Below are 23,718 nucleotides of genomic sequence, written 5' to 3'. Positions count from 1 at the left end.
CCCGATCATCCAGATTGCACTTCCTCAGTAATCCTCACTGGGAAGATGGAGTGATGGGGAAGTATAGGTACAGCAATAAACTGGAATAGAAAACAAGGGGGAGAAGGGATTAGGGTGTAGACTGAGAAGCTATAGGGAAGGGTAAGGCTAGGCTAAGGGGAATGGGGATGTGGCAAAGGACCTGCTAGCTCTTCTGTTGGGAGTTTGCAAGGGTTGGGAGCAAGCCAGGAAAATGAGTCTCCTATGCTTCTCCCTGGTCTTCCCAGCATCAGGGGAAGCCTTGTCTCTTTGCACAGCCAAGTGGCAGTGTGCCTGTCGTCATGCATGTGACTGTGACTATGGTTAGACATCCTTCCTGCAAGTCCCTGCCCTCCAAGTATTGGTACAGATGAGAAAAGTGATGGGGATTCCTGTCAGGAACAGGGCAGTTCACATTGTCTTCAGCCATCGGAAGCATCTCTATTGCCACGAGGTATTTTTTTTTTTTTCATTTAGCAGAAGATGTCCTGTTGAAAGGGATGTCATCCTCAAATAGATTTCCTGCATTCTTAAAGCCATTTCCATGCTGCGGGTGGATGACTTACTGTACTGCTCAAAGCCTCAGTATGGTCAGTTATTTTAATCTGCTAATAAAAGTATTTATGTAAATGTGAAATGATACTTTTCTCCCGAAGGCCCACTGGCATTGACAAGCTAGGACTTCTGTGTTTCAATAATACTATTAATGCTAAGGATGAAAAAATCATGGATCAAACCAGGTAAAATTACAGCTGGCTTTAAAATTCAAGTTCTAGAACAGTGTACATATCATGCTCTGTTTGATGTAATATCCTCGGTCACTGAGGTCTGTCCTTTGTCATCACAGTCATCTGTGTTTCATAATCTGGTGATGTCTGTAGTAAAACTAGTCAAGCTCCCTTTCCAAAGTAGTTGGTTTCTTCTGTTCCTTATAGCCTCTTCTAGCAATGTGCTGCTTTGTTTGTGACCTGAAGTAGTGCAATGCTGGAATTGTTAGTGATTGTGATTACTGTCTGGGTATTCATATTTCTAGTCTCGTGCCACGCTCTACATCTTTGATGTCCCAGCACTGTTGTGTGTAAGTCACTAAGGTGTCTGATCTTGCTGGAGGAGGGGCTGGGGTCCTCTTCTTGCCATGCAAATTGGTGGTGCTCCTCCTGTTCCCTGGAGAAGCGTCAGAATAGGAAGCAAAGCTGCTGTTTGTGCACGGTGAGGGGGCCAGGTGGGCGAGGGTGCACAGGGGATGCTTAGGGGAGAGGTCCCACAGGGAGGGGAGAGCTGCCGGGGAAGAAAGGGGAGAGGGGAGGGATCTCTGCTCCCATGCTCAGCCTCCCCAGGACCTTGCTGATGCCACGTCCAAACACCATAGCAGGGCTGGAGGTGCCTTCACCAAGATCTCACAGATTTCAGGCATCAGACACAGGAATGCTCTTCTCTGGCCATGGCCCTGGCGTTAACCATGTTGCTCTGTTTACTCTAGATACACTTTATACTGCTGTTCAGTCGGCAGGGGAAATTAAGGCTTCAGAAATGGTATACGACGCTACCTGATAAAGAGAAGAAAAAGATCATTCGAGAAATTGTTCAGATTATTTTGTCTCGCAATCAAAAAACAAGTAGTTTTGTTGACTGGAAAGACCTCAAGCTTGTTTACAAAAGGTGTGAGTAATTTTGTGCGAACATGTAATTACTGTTCATATAAGTAACATGTACTAGAAGAGGAAAAATAAAGGCTTGCTTTAAGAAAAACACCGAAGAAACCCTAAATGCTAGAGTAAGCTGTAGGAGCCTGCCATCAGCAATCTGACAGTGTCTAACAGCACAGTGCCCCTGGATAAATCAGCAGGGTAAATGATGGGGTGAAAAATACTTCTATGATCTGTCAAATGAGAAAAATGGGAGTAACCTAATAGGTATTAGTGGTTGCAATTCTGTTAGAAGGCTTTAGGCTTCACTGCTCCTTCTAATTCCCTGAGGTAGCCTGCTGAGACGTGCTGGGCTTTATCAGACCCTTCAGCAGGTTGCAGGAACCAATCTGAGGCACTTTCAACATTTTGTCAAAATTTTGTCTTTGAAATATTTGTTTCTCTGGAAAGTGTTAATTCCCATTTCCTTTTCCAAACAAATCACTGATCCTCAGTTACGTGATGCTTAGCATTAACTGCCTGTTAATTTTTGTAAAGTTGTAGCAAACAGAAGTAGCCTTAAGGTATATCACGCTGTACAAATGAAGTGGAGTCTCCCATTTGGCAAAAATTGAGCTCCTTGCTCTGAAGTGATGGATGTAAACGTCTGACCAGATGCTGTGACAAGTTGGGGCTCCAGCCACAGCACCAGAGTTGAGGTAGATCGTTACTCCCATCCTGGCTTGATTTAAACATAAAATTTTGCTGCGAGTAAGTTAGGAAGATTGTTTGGTCTAAGCAGTTTCATGCTTTCTGGCACTATGTAAAACATCGTAAATCATTTGATAGCCAGCAGGCTAGCTGAGATGTAACTCCTGCCACCTTTATTTTTGCTTTTATTTTAATTTTTTAATAAAAAGCATAACTCATTCTACAATTTTATTAACCCCACTTACTGTAGCACTATTGCAGCAGGTGAGGGAGACCCTTAAAGTACTACTGATTTACTATTCATTTTTTTTAAGACCAATGTTGGAGGTATCCTGCTTTGCCAAGGGTGCAGTTTGTTTTTCTAACTAACTAAATTAATAATTTGTTTAAATTATCTGATCTTTTTAAGTGTTCTCTGGGACACTATGGGAATGAAACAAAACTGTTATTTTAGAGACAAGATAGACATTAACCGTCTTTTGTATAACTTCTAAGAGGTGAGCAGAGCACTGCAGATCCAGCTGTTCACTCTCACGTTTTTGCCTTTGTTTCCCCAGGTATGCTAGTTTGTATTTCTGTTGTGCAATAGAAGACCAGGATAATGAGCTCCTGACACTAGAGGTTGTTCATCGATACGTAGAGCTTCTGGACAGATACTTTGGAAACGTAGGTTTCACTTTCTCCCATGAACCACATTCCTGGCTGTCTGATAAACAGTTACCTGTAGCTGTTTTGCTTCATGTTTCCATCTGCACTACTTGCTCCCTAGACTCTCTCAATCCAGAGTGAAATTAATTATTAGGATATTTTACAAAATAGTGCTGAACTATCATAAGGATGGTTTTCCATCCTTTCTCCCAAAACAAAGTTAATCTTGATGCTTTCTGTGTCTTTCTCAGAATAGAATTTGAGGGGGAAGCTTGAAGAAAATTACTTTAAAAAACCCCAGGGTGACAGTACTTTAATTCTCTCTCCTAACATCTTCAGATAATGCTGGTTTTGTTTGTTTCATATTGTGTGATAATTAAGGACATATAAAGAGGAAAAAGATAAACTGAGTTTTTTTGAAGAAAAGACCTGAAGAAGATGCAAATAAGTCTTTCAGTAAGTCTTTAAAGACTACAGGAGACCCATCTTTTCTATGAATATTTTTGAATTTGTTCCCACTACCTTAATTCCTGTCTTTTTTAATTCACTGTGCCATGGCTCATGCTTGTGCTGTCTCCAAACAAAAAAAAGCAGTTGGTGACAGTAAGGTCACTAGGACAGAGAATTTGTCTTGCTCTGTGAAACTGTGCATGAACGTATGTAACACATATTGCAAGTGCTATACAAGACCTACTGTAAGGTAAGGCTAGGAAGTCAGCTTTGTTCTCTGAAAACCAGTATAGAAGTACTGTATTGTAAAAAATATAGTAAGTGGAATATCTTTGCTGTAAGTCTAGACTATATATGTGGAGAGAATATGTGCAGAAGCTGCAGTATCTTTCTTCACCCTGCTACCTGCCACAAGAGTGCATATGTTGAATACATTTGATCATCTTAACTTTTGGCCCATTAGTGCTTATAATGTTGTAAAAGTGATTTAAATGTGGGGTGTCCTTTTGTTCTGGCAGGTGTGTGAGCTGGATATTATCTTTAATTTTGAAAAAGCTTATTTTATTCTTGATGAGTTTATAATTGGCGGAGAAGTACAAGAAACTTCAAAGAGGTCTGCAGTGAAAGCCATAGAAGACTCTGACATGTTGCAGGAGGTAAGGCAGAGGAAGACAGAAGGCAAACACGTCATCTTCCTACATCTTCCTTGTATGACAGGAGCTTAAAATAACAGTTAAACACTTCTGGTACTTAAATATCCAAATGTGTCTGAAGTTCACCTTCGATAGGTACAACAATGCAGTTAAGGTAGCTTTTAATTCAACCCTCTTGCATCTTGCGAAATCATCTAGAGGCTCTTTATATACTGCTATTGCTCTCTTGCAGTTTTTGCTGTTAGAGTTTGTTGGATATTATGTTAAGAAACAGTTTAAGACATATCTAAGGTATTTATATAAGAACATAATGTAAGATTGTATTTTATGTGTACATATGTATATAAATACAGAAAAATCTGTTCTGTTTCACTAATACGTTCGAAACAGATGACCTACTATTAACATTTAAAATTGGAAGGAGTATGTGTTGGCAAACTCCATCATCATTCATGAACAACTGTGTAGTTTTTCTGCAGGGCACAGATATGTAACCTTTATTTAGAGCCCTGCAGGAATTCTTTTCTGTAACTTGTACCGTTGAGCCAGGAATGGCAAAAGCAGTTGAATTTATTTCATTTTTTCCTAGGTAGTGAAGGATCCGTTCTAATACTGAAGGAAACAGCACACTGGTAGAACTAGGTAGGGGCATGCCATGTGAGTTAAACAGTTTTTCAGAGTGGTCTGGTATTTGCTCATGAAACTAGGCCAGCTATGTACAAAGGCCAGCTATATGGGATGAGTTTGGCCACGAACATAGTGTGTCATGATCTGAAGATCAGATTCTACAAGGCTGTTAAAGGTTTTTAAAGCAGAATTATTTCTACATTTTAATTAATCTGACCTAATTCCATGCAAAACTACAACTGTCTTTGAAGAGGACAAGGGGGTTTGTTTGAATATTACTGTATGGCTCCATAATGTGTCAATTGTTTCTTTCTTTTTTTTACCTCCAGACAGTGGAAGAGTACATGAACAAGCCTGCATTTTAATGTTAAAACTACCTGGAGGGGAACTGCTGTATGCATCTGCAAAATGCACTTCCTGAAATTGCTTCCCAAAGTGCCAGATCCTCAGAGAAATACCAAAAACCAATAAGTAAATGGGTTTGTTTGTATAATGGTGAAGATGAAGGTCAGCTAATGTAGCACAGGGCTTAACAATTCTGTACTTGCATTGCTCCGCATGTGAGTTTCTCAGAGGTAGTACCCTTGATCTAGTTTCTCTGCTCCTTGCTGGAATAAACACCTGTTTTATACTGTGTCTTTTAGCTGCGGGTTTTGTCATCATAAAATGTTACTCTGATAGAGGTATTTTTACTAGTTTTGGTCCATTGCTGACCATATGACTCTACTTTTGTACAAATGTCCATTATTTTGAATGTAATGATTATTCTGCTCTAATAATAACAACTTTTTTTTCTAAAAGCCAAATTGTTGTGGACCCTGATTTCACAAGCTTGTTTTGAAAAGATTAACCCGTCTAGTATAAGAAGAAATATGCTTATCTTTGGACCAGCCCCTTTCTTTCACTGTCTTCCTTCTGTTTTCTCCTCCAGACTGCTATTAGAGCACACTGCACACTTCCATTTAACCTGGAAGACTGTTCTGACTCGAGGTAGGCTTCTCCCGGGTTTAATGAATCCTCTTTGCTGCTGCAAATGGCCTGTCTCTGTCTTTCTCCTCATTTTCTATCCCCTTCCTAGATCCCCTGGGCCTGGACAAAGGCTACAACCTTTGGAAGTGTGCAACTTGAGAGCAGCTTGAAGAGCAGAAATCAGTCTTAGGGGTTTTAGGGTGAAGATCATCTTGTGTATCTTTCAGTATCTACCAATAACCACCTTTTCCTAGTTCCCCCGTTCACACACCTATTGGGATGATCACCTTTCTGTCAGTTGAACATGGCCCATTTTTGTGAAGGCTGGACAATTTAATCACCTTTTATAACTCTGAAAGCTGCACAAAGGGAAAAAGGTTAAAATAGTAGGGGGAAGAAGAACCAGCTGGGCTGTGCGTCTAGTGCGTGTTATAAAGCATTGTAGCTGTGTGTGGGGAGCCAGGTGTGTTCACTTGCCTGTCTTTCTGTCAGTGCAATTTGAACTCTATAAACTGATTGAAATGGCTCCCTTAGAGAGATTATTTCCTCCTTTAACAGAATTCAAAGCTCAGAGAAATTCTATTTATCGTAGCCCATAACTCATACCTAGGTTCTTTGTCAAATCATGAAGTGATCCTATACAAAAATAAGTTATCATGCAAATATGTCCATATGATCCATATATTTTCTTTGATTTCTGGAGTGTAAAGTCAGTATTTTCCTTCAGGGATTTTTTTAATCTTTAAATGTCCTGTGTGCTTATTCTAATTTTTTCATTGCTCCTTCCTTACCAGTCTGTTTATATCTTCCTGGGAAGGAGTTTTGGGGGTTTTTTGGGAGGGTGGGAGCACTTTGACAAAACATGACAACTTTGCTAATTGTCATCCTGCTTTTCTGCCTGTGTTAGCTAGGTCTGTTAGTAAAACTGTGACAAGCTGGATCATAGCGTCATGCTGCTCTTTTTATAATTACTTTTTCCATCTGTTTTCTCTGTATTGATGTCAAAGGCATACTTACAGCATTGAAAAAATAGTGAAATTGCTGAAGGGCTTTTAATAGCTCTGAAGACATTTAATTTAATAGTAGATTAATGAAATTGTATGAGTTGTATATTATTTTCTCATGGTTTGAAGTTAAATTTTTTAGAGTGTTTAATTGATTAGGAAGCCACTTCAGAATGTGCAAAGAGGCTCTTTCCGCTCTTTACTTTTATAAGTGACTTCTGTTCAGTGAAATCATCAGTAGTTTCATTTGCTTTTACTCTTTTTTAGAGCCATGCTGTGATTCCCTGACTCTTTTAACTGTCATGTTGCTTGAATTCTGGAGTATATAAAAATAGGAGTTCCAAAAAGATTTCTTTGTATGAATAAGGATATCATAAGCTTGTCTTTTCAGTCATTCTAAGAAGAGCTATAGGACTTCTTTCTCTCTCATTTCAAATTAAGAATTCCTTATAGTAAAAAGTAATACATTAGCTAGGGGTACTTATGCTGGCCATACCAATATAGCATCTAAAATAAATAGCATTGCTTAACTGCTGTATCCAGTGTGAACTTGAGAAGTGTGAAGGAATTAGTATGGTTTCCTTGCCCTAGTGCAAAAGGTCACTGGAATATGGTGTGCCTGTTGTGCCAACTGCATTTGTGTTACAAAGTCGGGTGGAAAGTATGTGTTAAGCACTCTAAAGAACTGCTAAATTATGTTCATGCTCTAAGAAACATCTACAGATTCCTGTTGCTTTTGCTATAGATGGGCTGCACACTGTAAGGAGGTGAGTGTTATTTAGTGTGACTTCTGCAAGTGTCAGTAAGTATGGCATAAGGTAGTAATTGGTTAAGTATAGCCTACTTTAGAACAGATTGGTTTGAAGCATAAAACTTGCATTTATACTTTTTACAACCTGCAATGAGAAAGGGGTCACTCACCTAAGTGGTGTTATAGTGGCATTCAGCTCAACCCAAATCTTTCTCCAAAGGGAAAACGCCTAAATGAAACCCAGGTATTGACAGGTTACCTTCAGGTCACAGTGTCAAAGTGCCTGTGCAAATCTTTGTGGAACTCCATTGCCATCAACAGGACTCTGCATAGATTAGTGCACTGTGGAGTACAGCTCATCAGCAGAATTGTGTTTCTCTTGATATCTTGGTTCTTTGATTTTCTTAAAGCAGGAGATACACATATCTTTGTACATATTCACAAATCTCTCTGAAGCATTGCCCATTTCATTTGTGTTTGCTGTTGGTGTTTCTCTTTCCAACCTGCCTGACTATTCTAAGACATATTCAGTGTAAAGTTTTCTGATATTTACTTTATGAAATCATTATCAAAATAAGTATTAGAAATCAGGTTCCTTGACAACTTTCCCAGTCTCACTAACACCTTCTGTGGTTATTCAGACTCTCACCTTGCTGACAAGCTTCAAGCACATATGTCCTAGTTTGCAAAATGGCGTTTACTAAAATAACCATTAATCATGGTCATGTTGCTAGCCTAGATTGCCTTCCTTGCTTTCTCCAGCTGCATCTAACAAAAAGCTTCTTGATTTTCTTGTTAGCCTCTCTGCCTGGATTCTTACTGTGATCCTTCCTACTTACCTGTTGTGACAGGGCTGGTTCTCTGTTGTGCAACTATTTGCAACTCATGAGTTGTGGCATCTTTGAACATACCATGGCAATTAAAAAGAGAGGGATAGACACTAGACTGGGATAAAAATAAGTGTAATAGTGTCAAAAGGAATATTAAAAGTATGACAAATCATGAGTGAGAGGCAGGAGTGGCAGGGTCTCACAGGATTCATGAATTCTTATCATTTCTGTTTCTTCATTATGCATTTCTGAGTGTTGTGGCTCATTAAAAGTTGTCAACTCTTACAAATAACTGTGGGAAAATTGGCATTTAGGTTGCCTCCTATCAGCCTTTGTTTAACAAAAGCCACTGAAAGTGAATCTTCAGCACCTACCCCAGCTGCTCCTACAAAGCTCCCCCCCTGCTTTCAGAAACCCAGGTGGGACACTTACTGTAAAGTTCAGGTATGGCTCTGTGTCTGAATTTGTGTTGGACAGAGTAATGCTCTACTTGTGAAAGGATGAATTACTATTTTTTCATTTATTTTACAGTCTTCCAATAGATAACACATTTTCTATCTTCTTATCACTGTGCTGCAGTAATACAGCATGCAGCAACGGTACGTTGGGGGTCAGGAGGGACTGGCTTATCAGGAAAGATTAGAAGAGTTTAGTGAGAGTGAGGCTTTCACAGGCACCCAGAGATGTTCAGCCAACAGTCCCCTCAAAATAAAACGTCTCAGTGCAGTTCATAGAGAAAACTCCTATCCGTGTCTGTTCATGACGTTCTACTCCCCTGAAAATGCATTAGGAAATACTTCTGTTCACACAGCTCTGGTGTGAGGGAGGCGTTGCTCACACCCTGCCTGAAATGACTAAATCCAAAGGTCTCGGTTCTGCAGTTAATCCCTATGGTTTAACTACATCTGATGCTTTTATGAGCACGGAGTCTGCATCATCACATCATTATATTTTTGTTTTAGACAGCTGCCAGGAACTTGTGAGCTCAGACCAGGTAAAAGCATTCTTCTGGGGAATTTGGCTACATTCTTGCTGAAATCAATAGTGTGTGTGTTCTTTAGCAAGATCATAGTGCAAATAAAATACAGATGGTGATATAAATGTCTCAGGGTTTTTCAGGGAATTTTTTTCATGAAGATAGCTGGTCTAGGTTGAAGTGTAGTAGTGAAAGCATAGTGTTTATAGCAGAAATAACGGGCTGTGCTGCAAGAGACTTAATGTTTGCTGTCATGGAAACCGGTTGCCTTGGAACATGACTAATGAGACCCAGGCTAAGTGAAAGGAAGAAGCTATTCTTGAAATTATTGTTAGCAAACCCTAAGGAAGACCAGCAATATACCTTCTTGTAAGTTGTAGTTGTTTCAAGTATGGAACTTATGTATGGAACAAGTATGCTTAGTCCAGTTAACCTTATCTTTTTATTTACTTATTTAACAGCTCCTGTAACCAGGTGTTTAATACAAAGAATGCTATAAAATAGTTCAAAGCTACTATCTTGGCCATCTAGAATTAAATACCATCTTATTTGCATTCCTCTTTCCCAGTGCACTACAATATTTGTCCAATTTTTGTGGAAAGGACACACTGACAACAAATTGTGGCTGGTCTGGAATGACCCAGTAAGCCAGGGGGTCGTTAACAGTTTAGCTGAGGATTTTTGCCTCTGGCTGTAGTTCTGCATTTTTGAGACACTCCAGGTACATGGGGTAGGGAACATTTCTGTGTACGTCTGGTTACCCCTGTGTGTCCATGTGGTAAGATTGCTCATTGCTCTCTAATGCTGAAAGGAGACTTGGGGGGGGGGGAACGTGTGGAAGGTATCTTAAAGTTTACTTTATCCTTCTGTCATCTCCTTTTAAAATTCCCCTTGAGAATTCTCCTCTCTCTCTTCTGGAGCTTCTTGCTCCAGGCGCAGATGGATCATTACACACAGATTCTGCAATGGAGAGCAGAGCACTCATATTTTTTTCCTGCAAAGGTGAATTCTGTGTTTCTGTTGTAAAAAACAATGCCAAATGTAGAATCCCTAGTTACACAGGGTGACAAATTCATTACAGCTCGCTATGGATTTCAGCTGCTCTCTGGACCGGGATCTTGCATGAGTAAATTGCCAACAGCTGTGTAAGTCTTCCTGCCTTGTGCAGATCACAGTTCGGGGTCCTTCTGGAAGCAAACAGTGAGGAGTCTGCCTCAGCTGAGCGGAGCTGGCAATGACAAATCACAGAGGAACATCTTTACAGAAGTTTCATGTGAAAGAATATGTTCTTTTTTATTTCTTGAGAGGGCTTGGGACATAGTCCTAGGTGAGTATTATGCTGGTAACAGCTCTGAAAGAGCAATCTGACAATGTGGTAAGAAAGGAATATTCTGGAAAAAAAGAACAAAGCGCTGGCTGGGTTGGTAAGCTGACAGCTGCATTTGGGGTGAAGGAGGGTTTTTTCTGGTGTCTGTTGTCAGTGACAAGGTGGTCCTTGTTCTCAGAAGAAAAACTGGCTCAGGCAATCAGTTTTTGTTTGGCAAGGACTGGCACAGAGTGTTGGCAGTGATAAGAATGTTCTGTTGGCAAAAAAGGTACTTTTTAGAGGGCAATGAAATACTATAAATTATTTTTAAATATGATAATAAAGCATTGATTCGTTCTGGTTGGGTTAATGTGGGGAAAACTGCAACATTTAGCATGACAGTTCTGTCTGAATTATGAAGAAAATAATTAAGATGTCAAAAATGTTATGTAGTAATGTATATTCTGACATTCATGTTTAAACCTGGCATAAAAGTACCTGAGTGATGTTTTTCTAACTTCTTCAAATACGTCTGTAGTGGAGATCCCAAAATGTTCTTGGACAGTCTGCCCTGAGACTAAACTCCCCCTCTCAGTTGAAATGCTCTTCCTAATGCCAGCTCCTTTACTGTGAAATAAGCCCAGTACTACTTGTGATACCAAGCAGAGATACAGAAATACCTTTGTTATACTTCTCTTTGCCGTAGCCTTTTAAGGGGTTCTCTGTTTTGCTGTCTAACTCCCAGGTGATGCTTAGGGAGTGATGAAGTAGGAGGGCAGCTCTGCCTTCAGTATGGGGATATTGGGTGGCTTTAACGTTGATTCTGTTGCGTGAACCATGTTCAGCTGTGGCTCACTGCTAGCTGATCAAAAAATTTAAATAGCGACTAAATCGATGAAACCCAGAAACACAATTCCTTTCTCTTTCTCCTATTTCTTACACTCTGTAACTGCTCATAAGAACTGTGCATGAGGCCTGGATTGAGCACGTACTTCGGGATGTCCTTTGTTACAAGCGTGCAAGAAAGCTCAGACTGCTTTAACGGGGCCACCTGCATTTTTGAGGTTTAAATTAATCCCCCTGCCTTGCTGCCTCAGCACTGGAGAAATAGCTGTTCCTTTTCAGATGTAGAAAATGGGAGTTTTGTTCACTGTTGCAACTCTGGAATCATGCTTTAAGATAAAATCAATAAGAAATAGAGTTTGTTTAAATTCTCACAGGTAATGGCTGTGGCTGTGGTCCCTGCTCATCATTTTCCAGCTGGAAAGCAGCAGAAGAGCTCGCCTCTGACAGGCAGGGCTCTTCTCAGGGCTGGGGGGAGTCAAAATGTGAAACTGGGTATGCTTTGAAGCCAGGGCAAACGGGGAAGGTGAGGCATCACAAGAAGGATGATTTCTGCCTTGCCTGGCTTCCCTGCAGGGGTGCTGGGGTCAGCAGGGCTGTGGCCTTCGGTGATGTGGCACAGCTGGTCCTGCGTCAGGGAGGGAGGGGAGCTGTGCTGGCATTACCGTGCCTTTTCTGAAGGCAGGGGGTACAGCCTGTGACAGACCCTGCCAAGGCAGCTCAGGCGAGCTTGCTGCCCGGCGGGCCTGGGCAGAAGTCTCTTGTGCTTGTCCTTTGTCCCCGTGTCCCCGCACCGGGGTGAACTGGGGAGCGCAGAAGCTTTAGGTCTGACTTGCTGTGGCTTTTGCAAGGGCAGTGAGGGCTGGGCTGGAGCTCAGAGGTATGGTTTGATAAAACATGGCCATGCTCCATGTAGATCTGAACTTTGAAAGAATATATCAACTTAAAATGGTTTTACTCTAAACTGTTAGTGTTTCTTCCATGGGAAGGGCTGAGAACACATCTAGACAGCTGATCTCTGAGAGTGTGGTGGTGGGTTAGTCCCCTTCAATGGGTAAGTGCCCAGACAGTGCCCCCAGACACTGTGATGGCTTCCAGAAGAAATGGGAGACCGAGTCTTTTGGGACGCCAGGACAAGAGGAGGAGCATGCTGGAGACACAAGGGTTTGCTGTTGGTTGACTTGTCCTGCCATGTGCTAACAAGCCAAGCAGCCTCAGCATCCTGTGCTAATAAGGTTGCCCCAAATGTTATAGCCAAGTTATCTCCTAAAGAATGGGAAAAATCTGAGACACCAAATATTCATAGATTACTTGGTAAAAGGAAAAACTACCAGGAAAGCAAAGGGGTGCTTAGGGAGGGATGAGAGCCTCAGTTTTCCTTCTGTTCCTTAATGAAGATACAAAGACTGTGTTTGCTTATAGCAAGGTACTGATGGCAAATACGTGGTTATTGAGGGGTTTTTTGTAATTTTTTTTTTTAAATAATTACTTTCTACAGCTGTAGAAGGCTGTGTATGGGAGGCCAAGCAGAAATAATGCAGTACAAATAAACAGGAGTGAAAGTGCTTGCTGCTCCCTTTCTGCTCCGAGGTGATCCTGGCCAGGAGAAGGAGGGAGGTCCTCCAGGGCTCTGGCATGCAGCTTCCCCTTGGCACAGCTTGGGGAAGCGGGAGATCTTTTAGTCCGGGATGGCTGCCAAGAGCATTAGATAGGTCCTGGGTGCCAGCTGGCAGCGGGAAGGATGGCAGCGGGAGGGATGGCAGCCTCTCCTGCTTCCAGCATCCCCACCAGAGCAGGGCAGAGAGGGTGAGCTGCCCGATGGGCAGGAGAGATTTTTTGCAAGAGAGATGAATAAGAAAGAGGTCCTTCCAGATGTAGTCTCCACACTATTTGGAGAGGAATAGTTTCAGTAGTGTTATCCACAGCTTTCAACCCTTTCTGCTCTCTGTTTCTGTACAGGCTGCTCCCCATCACCATTTTTTTACAACCCGTCCCTGTTTTCTCCACCCTCGTTTTTACTCCCTTTCCTTTTCCTGCTCTCTGCTCTTGAAAAAACTCCCCTTCACTTCCCATCTCTTCCTTTCTCTACTCACTGTTAACTGACTTTCCACAGTGGGAATGAAAGGGTCTGTCAGCCTCACCAGGGAGGCAGCGCAGCGGAGCCCAGGTTCTGCTCAGCCCTCAGCTCCTGCTGCCGGCACTTCTGCGACTTTTTCCTCTCTTCTCCTTTGTCTGTTTGTTTCTGCCAAGAATGCAAAGCTTTTTGGAAAGCCTTGCTTGAGGAATGCCCACATTTCTGGTACTACACTCCCCATTTCTCCTTCTTAAGTACTTAGAGCGCTGGGTCTAGCTTGAAGGAATTTTGCGAGGCAGTGATGCTTTGCACAGTGCCTTACTGCCACTAGGTAAGACAGCAGCTCAGTGCTTTTCCAGGTGGAAATGGTATTGAGGGGCTAAACTTGAGATTATGAGGCACGTGCAAAATTCAAGTCCATTAGCACTTAATTGCTCATTGATTTTAGATAAGGGCTTTCAGGCCCATTTTAGAGTGCTTTGCTGTCCAGAGTTAACTCAGACACCCAGCAGACATTTTTGCTGTGAACTTTTCATCTCTCTGCTGTGTATCGGTGTGAGAAAACAACTTCTGATTGGGACTGCAGAGGGACAGAGACCCCATGGAAGAATAGGCAGTCAAACCGAGTCAAGGCTAAGAATACTAACAGAGCCAAAAGGTCCGTCAGTAAACCCATTTCTGAAAAATGACATAAAGATAATGTTCATTTCTTTCTTTTTTTTTTTTTTTTTTTAATAGAAAAGTGTGTTGGGCAGAGGCTCACCTCGTGGTAACTCTTGGCCTGTGGGTAACACCTTTTATGTTATCTGTGTTTGGTCAGGCATTTCAGTCATCCTTGGGCTTTGCTATCCTATCTGTGGCCTGACCAGGTGTCGGGGGAAGGCGTGCAGGTGCCACGCTCTTTCCAAACCTCTGCTTTACTCTCCAATTGACTGATCACAGCACTATTTCTGCTTCTGCCGCTGCCCAGGGGGAAGTTGGGTGTCGCAGGCTGTGAGCAGTGCTGCTGGAACAAGCTCAGTACACCTCCCATTGCAGCTCCGTCCAGGACACGCTGCCCTGGGAGCCAGGCCCGCCAGAGGCTGAGCCTTGCCTTGCAGCCTGAAGCTAGCAGAGACAATAAAATATCACCAGTGCTAGTAAGTAATCTCATATAAGAGCTAAATGTCAAATTCGCTGGCTTGTTCCCCTCTCCTTGGCTTTGCAGATTTTCTGTGTAAAATGCTGCTGTCTGTGTGACAGAAGGACTTCTTGTCTGGAGTAAAAATCTGAATTTTAACTACGGAAGAACAGCACCTTTCTAGATTACTTCTTTTGCTTCTGATGTTCATGGCCCTGGGCCCAGGTTTCTTTATGAAGCTAGGGAATCATGGCTGCATTCACGTATGACTTTTTTTCATCATTTCAGCGCAGCCTTAGCAAGGCATGGAGGCAAGCAGGGTCTTGAATGTGGCAGGACTGGGCTTGTCGATGCTTGTCTGCATGTCTGTTTGGGCACCTTATCGCGTGTTACTGGGAAGTGTTATTTGGGCAATTTCAAGGACTGCTTAACAGCTCCTTTGGGTTGTGTAAACATTTTGTGAAAGTACTCGGACCTCACAGGGGAGGGTGCTCACCTCCCTGCTGAGCTCTGCCGAGCCAGAAGCCTTCCTGCGGGATGCACGAGCAGGGTTTACCAACAAGCCTAATGCTGGGGTTTTGTTTTGCTTTTGGAGTCAGTATCTGATAAATCGGGGGTATGCTTTATGTTTTTCAGTATTTGACAGAACAGTTTCCCCTTTGGAGGAGCCGTCGGTGCGTGTGCAGGGTGCAAGTCTGCAGGCAGCCGCAGCAGAGCTGACCCCTGGCCAAACCCTGGTGTTTGGGAGGAAGTTCAGGCTGTGATGTTGATACCTTTTTTTATCTTTTTAATGAAACCTCCTTCCTGCCATTTCAGAGGAGAGGAGGGTTTGACGTCATGTGCTGATGAGTCACTGCTTTTAACAGGCCAGCGAGCAGGGATTGAGAGTGCTGTCTGGAGCAGCTGCTCTCTGTTAATCATTCACAAAAAGCCCAGAAAAAGCTCAAGGGGAATGCTTGTGAATAATTAAATTTCTGGTTTCATTATGAAGACACAGTTGATCTACCTGGATGTGCTAGAATCCAGGTATTGGGAAGTGAGGGAGGAGGACAATGATCTCACTGATTTATTGATACCACTGTAAATAGCTTTTGGATAGTCATCGGTGTCAGTCAAGTGCATACATTATTTAACAATTTCATGCAAAGCTTATGTAATGTAGCTCTGACTGTCAGATACATCTCACTTGCTGCAACCGCGTCAGCCACACCCGTGTGTTCTAGAAGAGAGATCTTGTGGAAGCAAATGGCCTTGGTAGGCCAAGGTGTGGATTTTACTGGAAGGCTGAAGATCTGGCATATCTCAGCCTAAAGTCATGTGTTCTCAAAGGAAGCACAGTTGCCCAGGTTTGTTCACTGGTGGTTCTCCTGCTCATAAACACCTTTTGGGGATGACTCCATCATTTTGAGTTAATGCTGAATCAGTATCTTGGCAAGATCTGTTGCACTCATCCTTGTGATGAGCTTTAAACTCCAGCTGCCAACATGCAATGATCAAAGAGTTCATTAGATTCTGCTTTGGATGAGTAGGAGTGTTATTTCAGCCAAGGTCCAGACTGGATACATTCCTACATGGTGAATTATTCACTGCTCAAATCTTCCTCTTCTAGGCTGTTTAAAGTGTCTTAGACAAGAGCTGCTTAGCCAGAGGTAGAATAAGATGGGCAGTTTTACTCCCAGAGCAATCCCATCCCTTAAGGGGATGAAGCTGCCTGAGAGCAGAAGCACACCTCTTGGCTTTGACAAAACGCTAGATTTAGCTTCACCTGCACAGTGCTGGGACTGTTGGGGGGAATGGGCTTGCTTACAAACATTTGCTCTAATTATCTATATGATGTGAGTAGAAAGTTGCTATTCTGGCTGACAGAGGAACAATGAGAAAAAAAACCACACCATTAAAATATTTGAGTTTGAAGTGAAGAAACTTTCTGTCTTTGGACGTTGTTTTCACAGATTTATGATATCCCACTGATGTGTAGGCAGAACCTAATTAGATACAGCCATTGAAAAAGCAAACTTTTAAATAATTTCTTGAAAATGAAATCTGCTTTTTCTTCCTTCAGCACCATAACCAATTTACTGTGGATTTACCTTCTGGAATTGATGAGTAGAAAAGTTAAACTGATTGTATCAACTTCTCCGTACCCATGTTAGCCCCAAATTCTAAAGCTTCTTACCACAGTAAAATGCACTTATTCAATGGGCTGCGCTATTTTTCATAGATGGAAAAAAATGTTGGTAGCTGAAACCAGATAGTATCACTGCGGAAGAGAGTTGTCCTACAAATGTAACAGCTGATGATTTGCCATTTCTGTAATGAGACAACTTCCAGAGCCCACTTCTGCAGGTACAATGGCCGGTCTGGACCCTTTCTGCTGCCCTCACTCCCTGTCCTGCTGGGGTTGGAGAGTGGGGTGGCTACTTAGATATCTATTTAGGGGAGACAGTGAAGGACCAGCAGAGCTGATAGGTGAAATCTTATGGGGGGAGCAGGTTTCATTGGAATGGGTTGAAATCTGGGATGGCAGCAACAGGCTGACTGTCCTGAGCTGGGAACCCAGAGCCAGAAGAGTGGGGAGAGTGGTGGGCTGAGTAAGCAGCTGAGCTGCAGCTCTTCTGAAGAACAGCAGAAGTAGAGAGAAAATTTTGGACTTCATACGGCAGAACAGAAGCACTAAAGAAATTATAAGTGAATGGCTCATATTTAGCTTTTCAGACCATTGCCATGCTGTAGTGTGTATTTTTGTCCATGCAAACCTGTGGAAGCATGATCAGAAGGAAACAGGGTTTGCATTGATTTTGACAGTGGTAGAGTTTGATTTACAGATGTTGACAGTGAGAGTTTCTGTATATACCCTGTCCCAGACTATCGGAGATCGTGAACCAAGTGTCTTTCTTCCCAATGGAATCACAGCCTGAGAAAAAGGATGCCCAAGAACGGCTGATTTGTAACTTTGGTCCTGGGGCACGTCCTTCCTGGAGCTCCTTGTGTTTAACTTCTGCCTTCGGAGACTTTGAGATTCCCATGTTCCAAGTTTCTATTAGTTTTAAGGCCTGGGGAAACTTAAATATTGAAAGCTGTAAATATACCTAGCTTTACTAATAACTCCGGATTTTCTGGGATTTGAGTTCTTCAGCGCCACGAGCCACTGAGTCTAGGATATACGATAGAGCCCACTTTGAATATCACAGCTTAGGGTGGTTCTTTATAACAGCAAGGGAAAAGGTACCAGGAAAGCAAATTGTGTTGCTTTCAGGTGGAGCATATTTTGTATGGCATACAGTAATAATGAAGGTCAACTTTCAGAGATGCTATTGAAAAAATTGAGGAATATTGAAAATAGAGGAAATCAAACAGGAGCTTATGAAGTACAAGAATAAAACAAAATCAAAAGGAGGAAAGGAGTTAAAATCTAAAAAGAACACTGTTTATGAGGCCTCATGTCAAATGTTGATTCTACAAAAGATTGGTTTTTTCAGTTGCTCATCAAAAAGGATCCTACTGAAAAGTTATTGTTTCCTGAGAAATCAGAAGCATTGTGTAGTCAAATATCATAATAAAAAAGTATTTCCAGAAAGATGCGGATGCAAGAAAGCAATAAAGGCTAAGAGGTTATTAAAAGCCACCCAGATAAATTGGCCATGTGAGGTGCATCACAGAACAAAGGAGCAATCAACAACAAGAAAGCTTCTGAGACACCAAAGCCTAAGTCTGCACATAATTCTGAGCACCTGGCGAGGCCTCCAGGAGAGGAGATCAGAGGCTCCCATGTGGATGAAGACAGCTGATGGCCTTTGCTCTGGCATTTCTGCAGCTGGAGGCATTCTCTGTGGGAAGGGCTGGCAGGCTTAAAAACAAGTTTGAAAATTTTCCCTATTCTCCAGCCATATTTTTTTCTCCTAATTGCAAAGCAAGTATAATTTAAAAAAAAAAAAAATAACTGATTCAGCCAGCCATGTAATCTCTCACTTTCTGTACCCAGGAAAACAGTGTGAGTTTGTCTGGAAAAATAATAATTGGAGAAAGATTAACACAAGGGACCAAAGCGATCTGCAATTAAGTGATGGGCTCTGGAACCTTTCACCAGCCTAGGTCAACAGTAACCAGAAATTGTCCAGTGGGTTTTGACATAAATCACGGTCCCAGGCCAGTGTCGGGGGGTGAGTATCAGCCTGGGGTGTTCCAGGGTGGGTGTTCCCTCCCCCAGGCTCTCCCATCGGAGCACAAGCCTGTCTGTGTGCCTGCCTTGGTGCTCCTTAGTGACCAAAGTGTTGTGGGGTAGGAAAAAGCACAACTGGTTGGTTGCTGGTCAAATCATTGGATTTCCTCCCTTGCTTGTGGCCTTTCGATTTGTGCTTGGGAGAGCTCATCCAGGCTCCTCGAGCATGCCGGCTCTCTAAGGCTGCAGTCAATGTCTTACATGGCAAAGCATCGGGGAGTTCTTGTAACACTGAAGCCTGTTGCCTTAGATGTGTCATTAGTAATTATTGACAGAGCACTCAGCAATTAGATTGTGACATTTCTGTCCTTTGTTTCTTTTATAAGAAAAAGAATAAAGTTAAATTAACAAGTTTAGAACTTAAAAGATGCTTGTTCTCTCAGGCCTGAGGGATAGGTTTGTTTTCTTCTAGGGTCAGGAATAAGTTTATTTTCCAGGTTCCATCCTCGATCTGACATGTTGTAATTTCAAAGGGCCCTATGTCCTGTATAAGCCAACATATCAGATGAGTCCAGAGCGTTAGCTGCAAGCTGTTCTCACAGGTACAGTACCAAAGGCAGAAGAGTAGTTCTGATTTGGGTGCAGTTATTAATTACACCCCAACTCTCAAAAGCGGGTAGCAGGCATCCTCAGAATCCGTCACAGCTTGAGGTGATGCCCATAAAGAAGGACATCCCCCTTGTACCCCCTGCTCCGGCAGCCTGATCTCGCCTGTCGTGAGCACTGTCCCCCTGCTTGCATTGTGGAAGGGATTCTGAGTGTCCCTGCGAAGCTGTTCTGCTTCTCGAGACCATGGCACTTTGTCTCCTCAGAGAGACAGAGACGTGCCTTCATTTTAGATCCCAGCGTACTGGAAAACAAGGTCAACTTGATTGTTTTGGAACAGATGGCTTCCTTCCATGTAGTGGCATTTCCCTGGCTCAGTGGAGCCTGACTAGACATAAATATCAAATGCAGCTATATGTGGATTTATAAGTATAGTAACAAAGCACAGGGTTAGGAGGACTTAGAGCTGCTGAAAAAATGACCAATTTTTTTCCAAGAAATCAGTCAGCATTTTAAGTTACTAGTTTTCTTTATCTTCAATAGCCATCCTTTAAGCTAAGCTGACAGGTGGCAGGTTATCCCAGTCCCATCTGAGGAAGGATTTCAGTGGAAGATGTCTGGAAGCAACTTCACGAGAAGAGCTTGATATATTCCGAGCCATGTCCCCGAGCAGAGAGGGGTTTTGCTGGGTTCTGTGGAAATGTGAGCTAAACCAGGTCTGACCTGGGTGCCACAACATGAGACTGACGGTGAAGCAGGGGTAATGAGGCTAGAAAGAGCACAGGTGGACTAACTGGACACAGAAAGACTAACTTACTGTTCCTGTAAGTGCATGCTGTTGTCAATTTTGCTTGGTATTTTCAGAATATAGGAAATGATTGTGCCCCAAATTCTTGTCTGTCTGTACTGCAACACGCTTGGCAGGGGGTGGGGGGGAGTGACCTACGTGTCTTATGCAACAGTGTGTTGTTTGAGATTTCCTTTGTTTTTCAGGATATTTGCATGCTTTTCCTGGCCCCAATGAAATAGTGTAGGTTATATTAATTAATTATTTCAAATAATACTGTGCGGGAGGGAGGAGGACCATGTGAACTTCAGAAGCCCATTCCAGCTCTCTTTTCTATAGTTTTAAGAAAGCTGGTGGCACCAGCAGTGAATGTCACCAATGCAGCGTGGGAAGAGCCCTAGCTTTCCGCGGGGGACATTCAAAGCTCTCCTCTCCAGCTTTGTCTCATTAGCTCTTTGCAGAAAATCCAGCAGAAATATAATCCCATTGCTTGGGTGTTCAGAGGCCCTGGCTCAGCGTAGGATGCTCAGTAACGAGAGATGCTGCTTCATGACTCATGTCCTTGCCTCGGCCACTGAGTCACTGTCCGATCTTATTGCTAAAATCCACCTGAAAAGTCTGATTCCTGGGCACTTGCTGTTTTATCTAACTTTAGATGTAGAAGGAGGCACTTGAAGACATGGGAGTTTGTCACCCCCTTCAAAACACCACAGACTGTGTTGGAGTAGAGCGTGTTTGAAAGCCTGACTTAAAAATGCACAGGTTTTCTTTGGCTGGTAGGTCATCACTAGAAAATGGCTGACCCACAAAGTACCACAGAGGGGTTCAAACCTGAGCTAGAGCTGAAATTCTGTTTCGTCGCTTGGGACTGTTTCCAGAGCAGACCAGATCTGGATTTTAAATACCATCAGTCATGTAAGTCAAGTACCAAGTTCAAGTGTACGGTCAAGCAAGGACCTTGACCTGGATCTCCCAGCTGTGCCTAGCTGTAGTTTACATGCCTCTGTGCTCGTGCATCTGTGCAGGAGGAGAATCCAGAGGCTCCTCATCCTCTCCTCCTGGCCGGCGTAAACCAATCCACTCCTGGCAAGGGATCCAAGGTGTTTTAAAAGCAAACTCAGTTTATTACAAAATAGAGAATTTTCTGAAGCAAACACTTCTGTTTATTTTAGGGATTTTTTTTTTCTTCCATCACTCAAAGGGTTTGTTTGTTTTGTTTTTTTTTTTTTAATCTTTATCAGAATTAAAGTCATCCTGTTTTAAGAAATTTAGACTTTTATCTTTTGAGATGGAAACTAATCTAATACAATAAACCCCTGTATGCTGATAAAAATAGCTTACCTTGTTTAAACCTCTTCATAAACCCCAGGGAACAAATCCCAGCATAAGCATCAACAGACTGAAGGGAAGCTAGATGCATTATGTATTTTTCAATCAATTTAGGCTAGCCAACCCCCAAAATTCAGATGTTTTCATCTGTTTTCTTGTGGTTTGGTTCTCTAATGTAATCATAACATAGTGATGTGATATGATGTAACATTCCTTCACTCAGACCTTGTATTCAGTGCCAGTAGCTCCAAAAGAGACCTCCCAGCCTGCTCAGAGGAACCTGCCAGAAGGCAAACTCACTACACAGAGACCTGCTGTACGTAGGCGTCCTTTCTGCTCCCAAGTAAAAGCGATCCTAGTCATGAGAGCTGTTGACCCCTCCATATACTTGGCAGCATTAATCAACCCAAGTGTTAGCCCAGAATAGTTTCTTTTGACTTTGTTGAGATCCCGTGAACATACAATGTGACCAGAAGAGAGTTGGACCCGCTGCTGCCTTCCTGGTCCTGTACTGCTGGGGCTCATGTCTAACCTACCGCACAGCTGTGGTGGAGAGTGGCAGCAGCCAGGAGCTGGGCTGAGACCTTCATTTACCCCAGTAAATGGATATATGCCCACTGTAATAAACACACAGATCAGAGTAGTACCATAAGTAGGCCCATTGTGTGAAACAGCTAAGAAATTAGGGGGAAACAAAACAAAATGTGGTTCCATAGAATCTGATTAGTAGTTTTTGCTAGAAAATGCTGGCAACACAAAGATTTTGTTTGTGTTGTTTCATAGAGATTGGCTGAGACTAAATGACTGAAGCTGAGCAAGGACTGACGTGTATGCTTGAATTACATGTGCTCTGTCCAAAAACATCTCGATGTTCATCTGTGAGTTTAAATGTTCCTAAAGTCTTTGCAGAAGCAAGTCCCTGAAAATTAACTTTCAAAAGCTGGAAATGTGTCTTCCCAGAGCTCATGGGTATTTAAATCCCTGTTGTTTGGCTTTCCTCATTATAGGATGCATCCTTCTCTCCCAATTAGGATGTTTATGAGATATGTATGGTCAGATAGGCACAAATAACTGCGGTTGATTTATGAGTTACCGGCTGTCAGTAACCCCTGATGATTGATGCTGCCTTGGTGTGGTTTGGGTGCTTAGAGCTGTCTGTACCCTCACTGTGGTTCTCCTTCCTGGGGGAAGGAGAAGGACCATCCCTGGATTCTGAACCTGGCTTCTGAATTCCTGCACTCTTTTAAGTTTGCTTTTGTTCATTGTATTTGAGACACCTCATGAAGCGGCTTAGTAGTGGGGCGTTGAATATCACTGAATATTGGGGCTTCTTCGTTTGCTTTTAGTTCCATAGCTGCATTTTATTTAGTCCTCTTTTCCATAATTTAAATCATATTAAAATATAATGTATGTTTTGGAACAGAAAACTAAATGTACCAAAGCAATTTGAAAACTAGTAGCTATCCTAAATTTAAGTCTGTGAGCAGCCTGGGGGTTTGCTGTTCTTGCAGACAAGTTTTCAAAAAGCTCTCTGGGTAAGATGTGGGAAGGTTGCATCATTGCCCCAGATGTGACTGGCAAAACATGCCATAAGAGCAGAGTCCTGTTGCTTAGCGACTCATGAAAGACGATTAACCCCTTCCCTGTGCTGCCCCATATTTGTGCAGAAGCCCTCCTGAGGCATCCTTGTGGACAGTAATTGAATATGAAGAAACTAATATCTGTGTCTGCTAGATGCATTGATTTATTAATCATTAATGTCAAACGAAGGACCATCTCGATCTTACCATTAGTTACTGAAGGAGGGCACTCAATAAAAAGTCATTCTTCCATAGTATGACATGCAACTATTGCAAAGGAAGGATGATATAATACAGTAAAAATGGAGTAAGAAGTAAAAATAATTTGGGGATGGTGGTGGTTAACGCTACTGCTGATATTTCTTCATATAAGCCCAAGTATTTCTAAAATTTCTGCTAGGTTTAAAGACTGGTTCTGTATTTTGCCATTGCTCTTGCACAGGGTGCCTTAGAGCAGAGTTTGGTAGCAACAGTAGTTAGGGAAGTTCCTCACCTCCCACCTCCTTCCAGTCCAACAGGGAAATTATAAAGGCCATTTCATGCTGACAACGCTGCTTTTAATTAAAAATTGAATTAATCTCTGAGGTTGATGGGCTGCAAAATGTCAATTTTCTTATTTGAAAGGTGCCTGAAATTCAGCAAGAGCTGATAA

General features: G+C 42.4%; 1 protein-coding gene across 1 annotated transcript; it reads left to right on the top strand.

Annotated features, from left to right (window-relative positions):
- Positions 1-1,338: 1,338 nt before the first annotated feature.
- Positions 1,339-5,537, top strand: LOC104471936 (AP-1 complex subunit sigma-3). The gene is made up of 5 exons (XM_010087450.1): positions 1,339-1,398; positions 1,499-1,677; positions 2,912-3,020; positions 3,971-4,108; positions 5,062-5,537. Exons 1-5 carry the CDS (start codon positions 1,339-1,341, stop codon positions 5,095-5,097), a joined length of 522 nt encoding a protein of 173 aa, XP_010085752.1. The 3' UTR covers positions 5,098-5,537.
- Positions 5,538-23,718: the final 18,181 nt, after the last annotated feature.

This window comes from Pterocles gutturalis, unplaced genomic scaffold (genome assembly GCF_000699245.1).
Source record: "Pterocles gutturalis isolate BGI_N339 unplaced genomic scaffold, ASM69924v1 scaffold12161, whole genome shotgun sequence".
Taxonomy (NCBI): Eukaryota; Metazoa; Chordata; class Aves; order Pterocliformes; family Pteroclidae; genus Pterocles; species Pterocles gutturalis.
The sequence above is the reverse complement of the archived record's forward strand: the minus strand, read 5'-3'. Positions and strand labels throughout refer to the sequence as shown.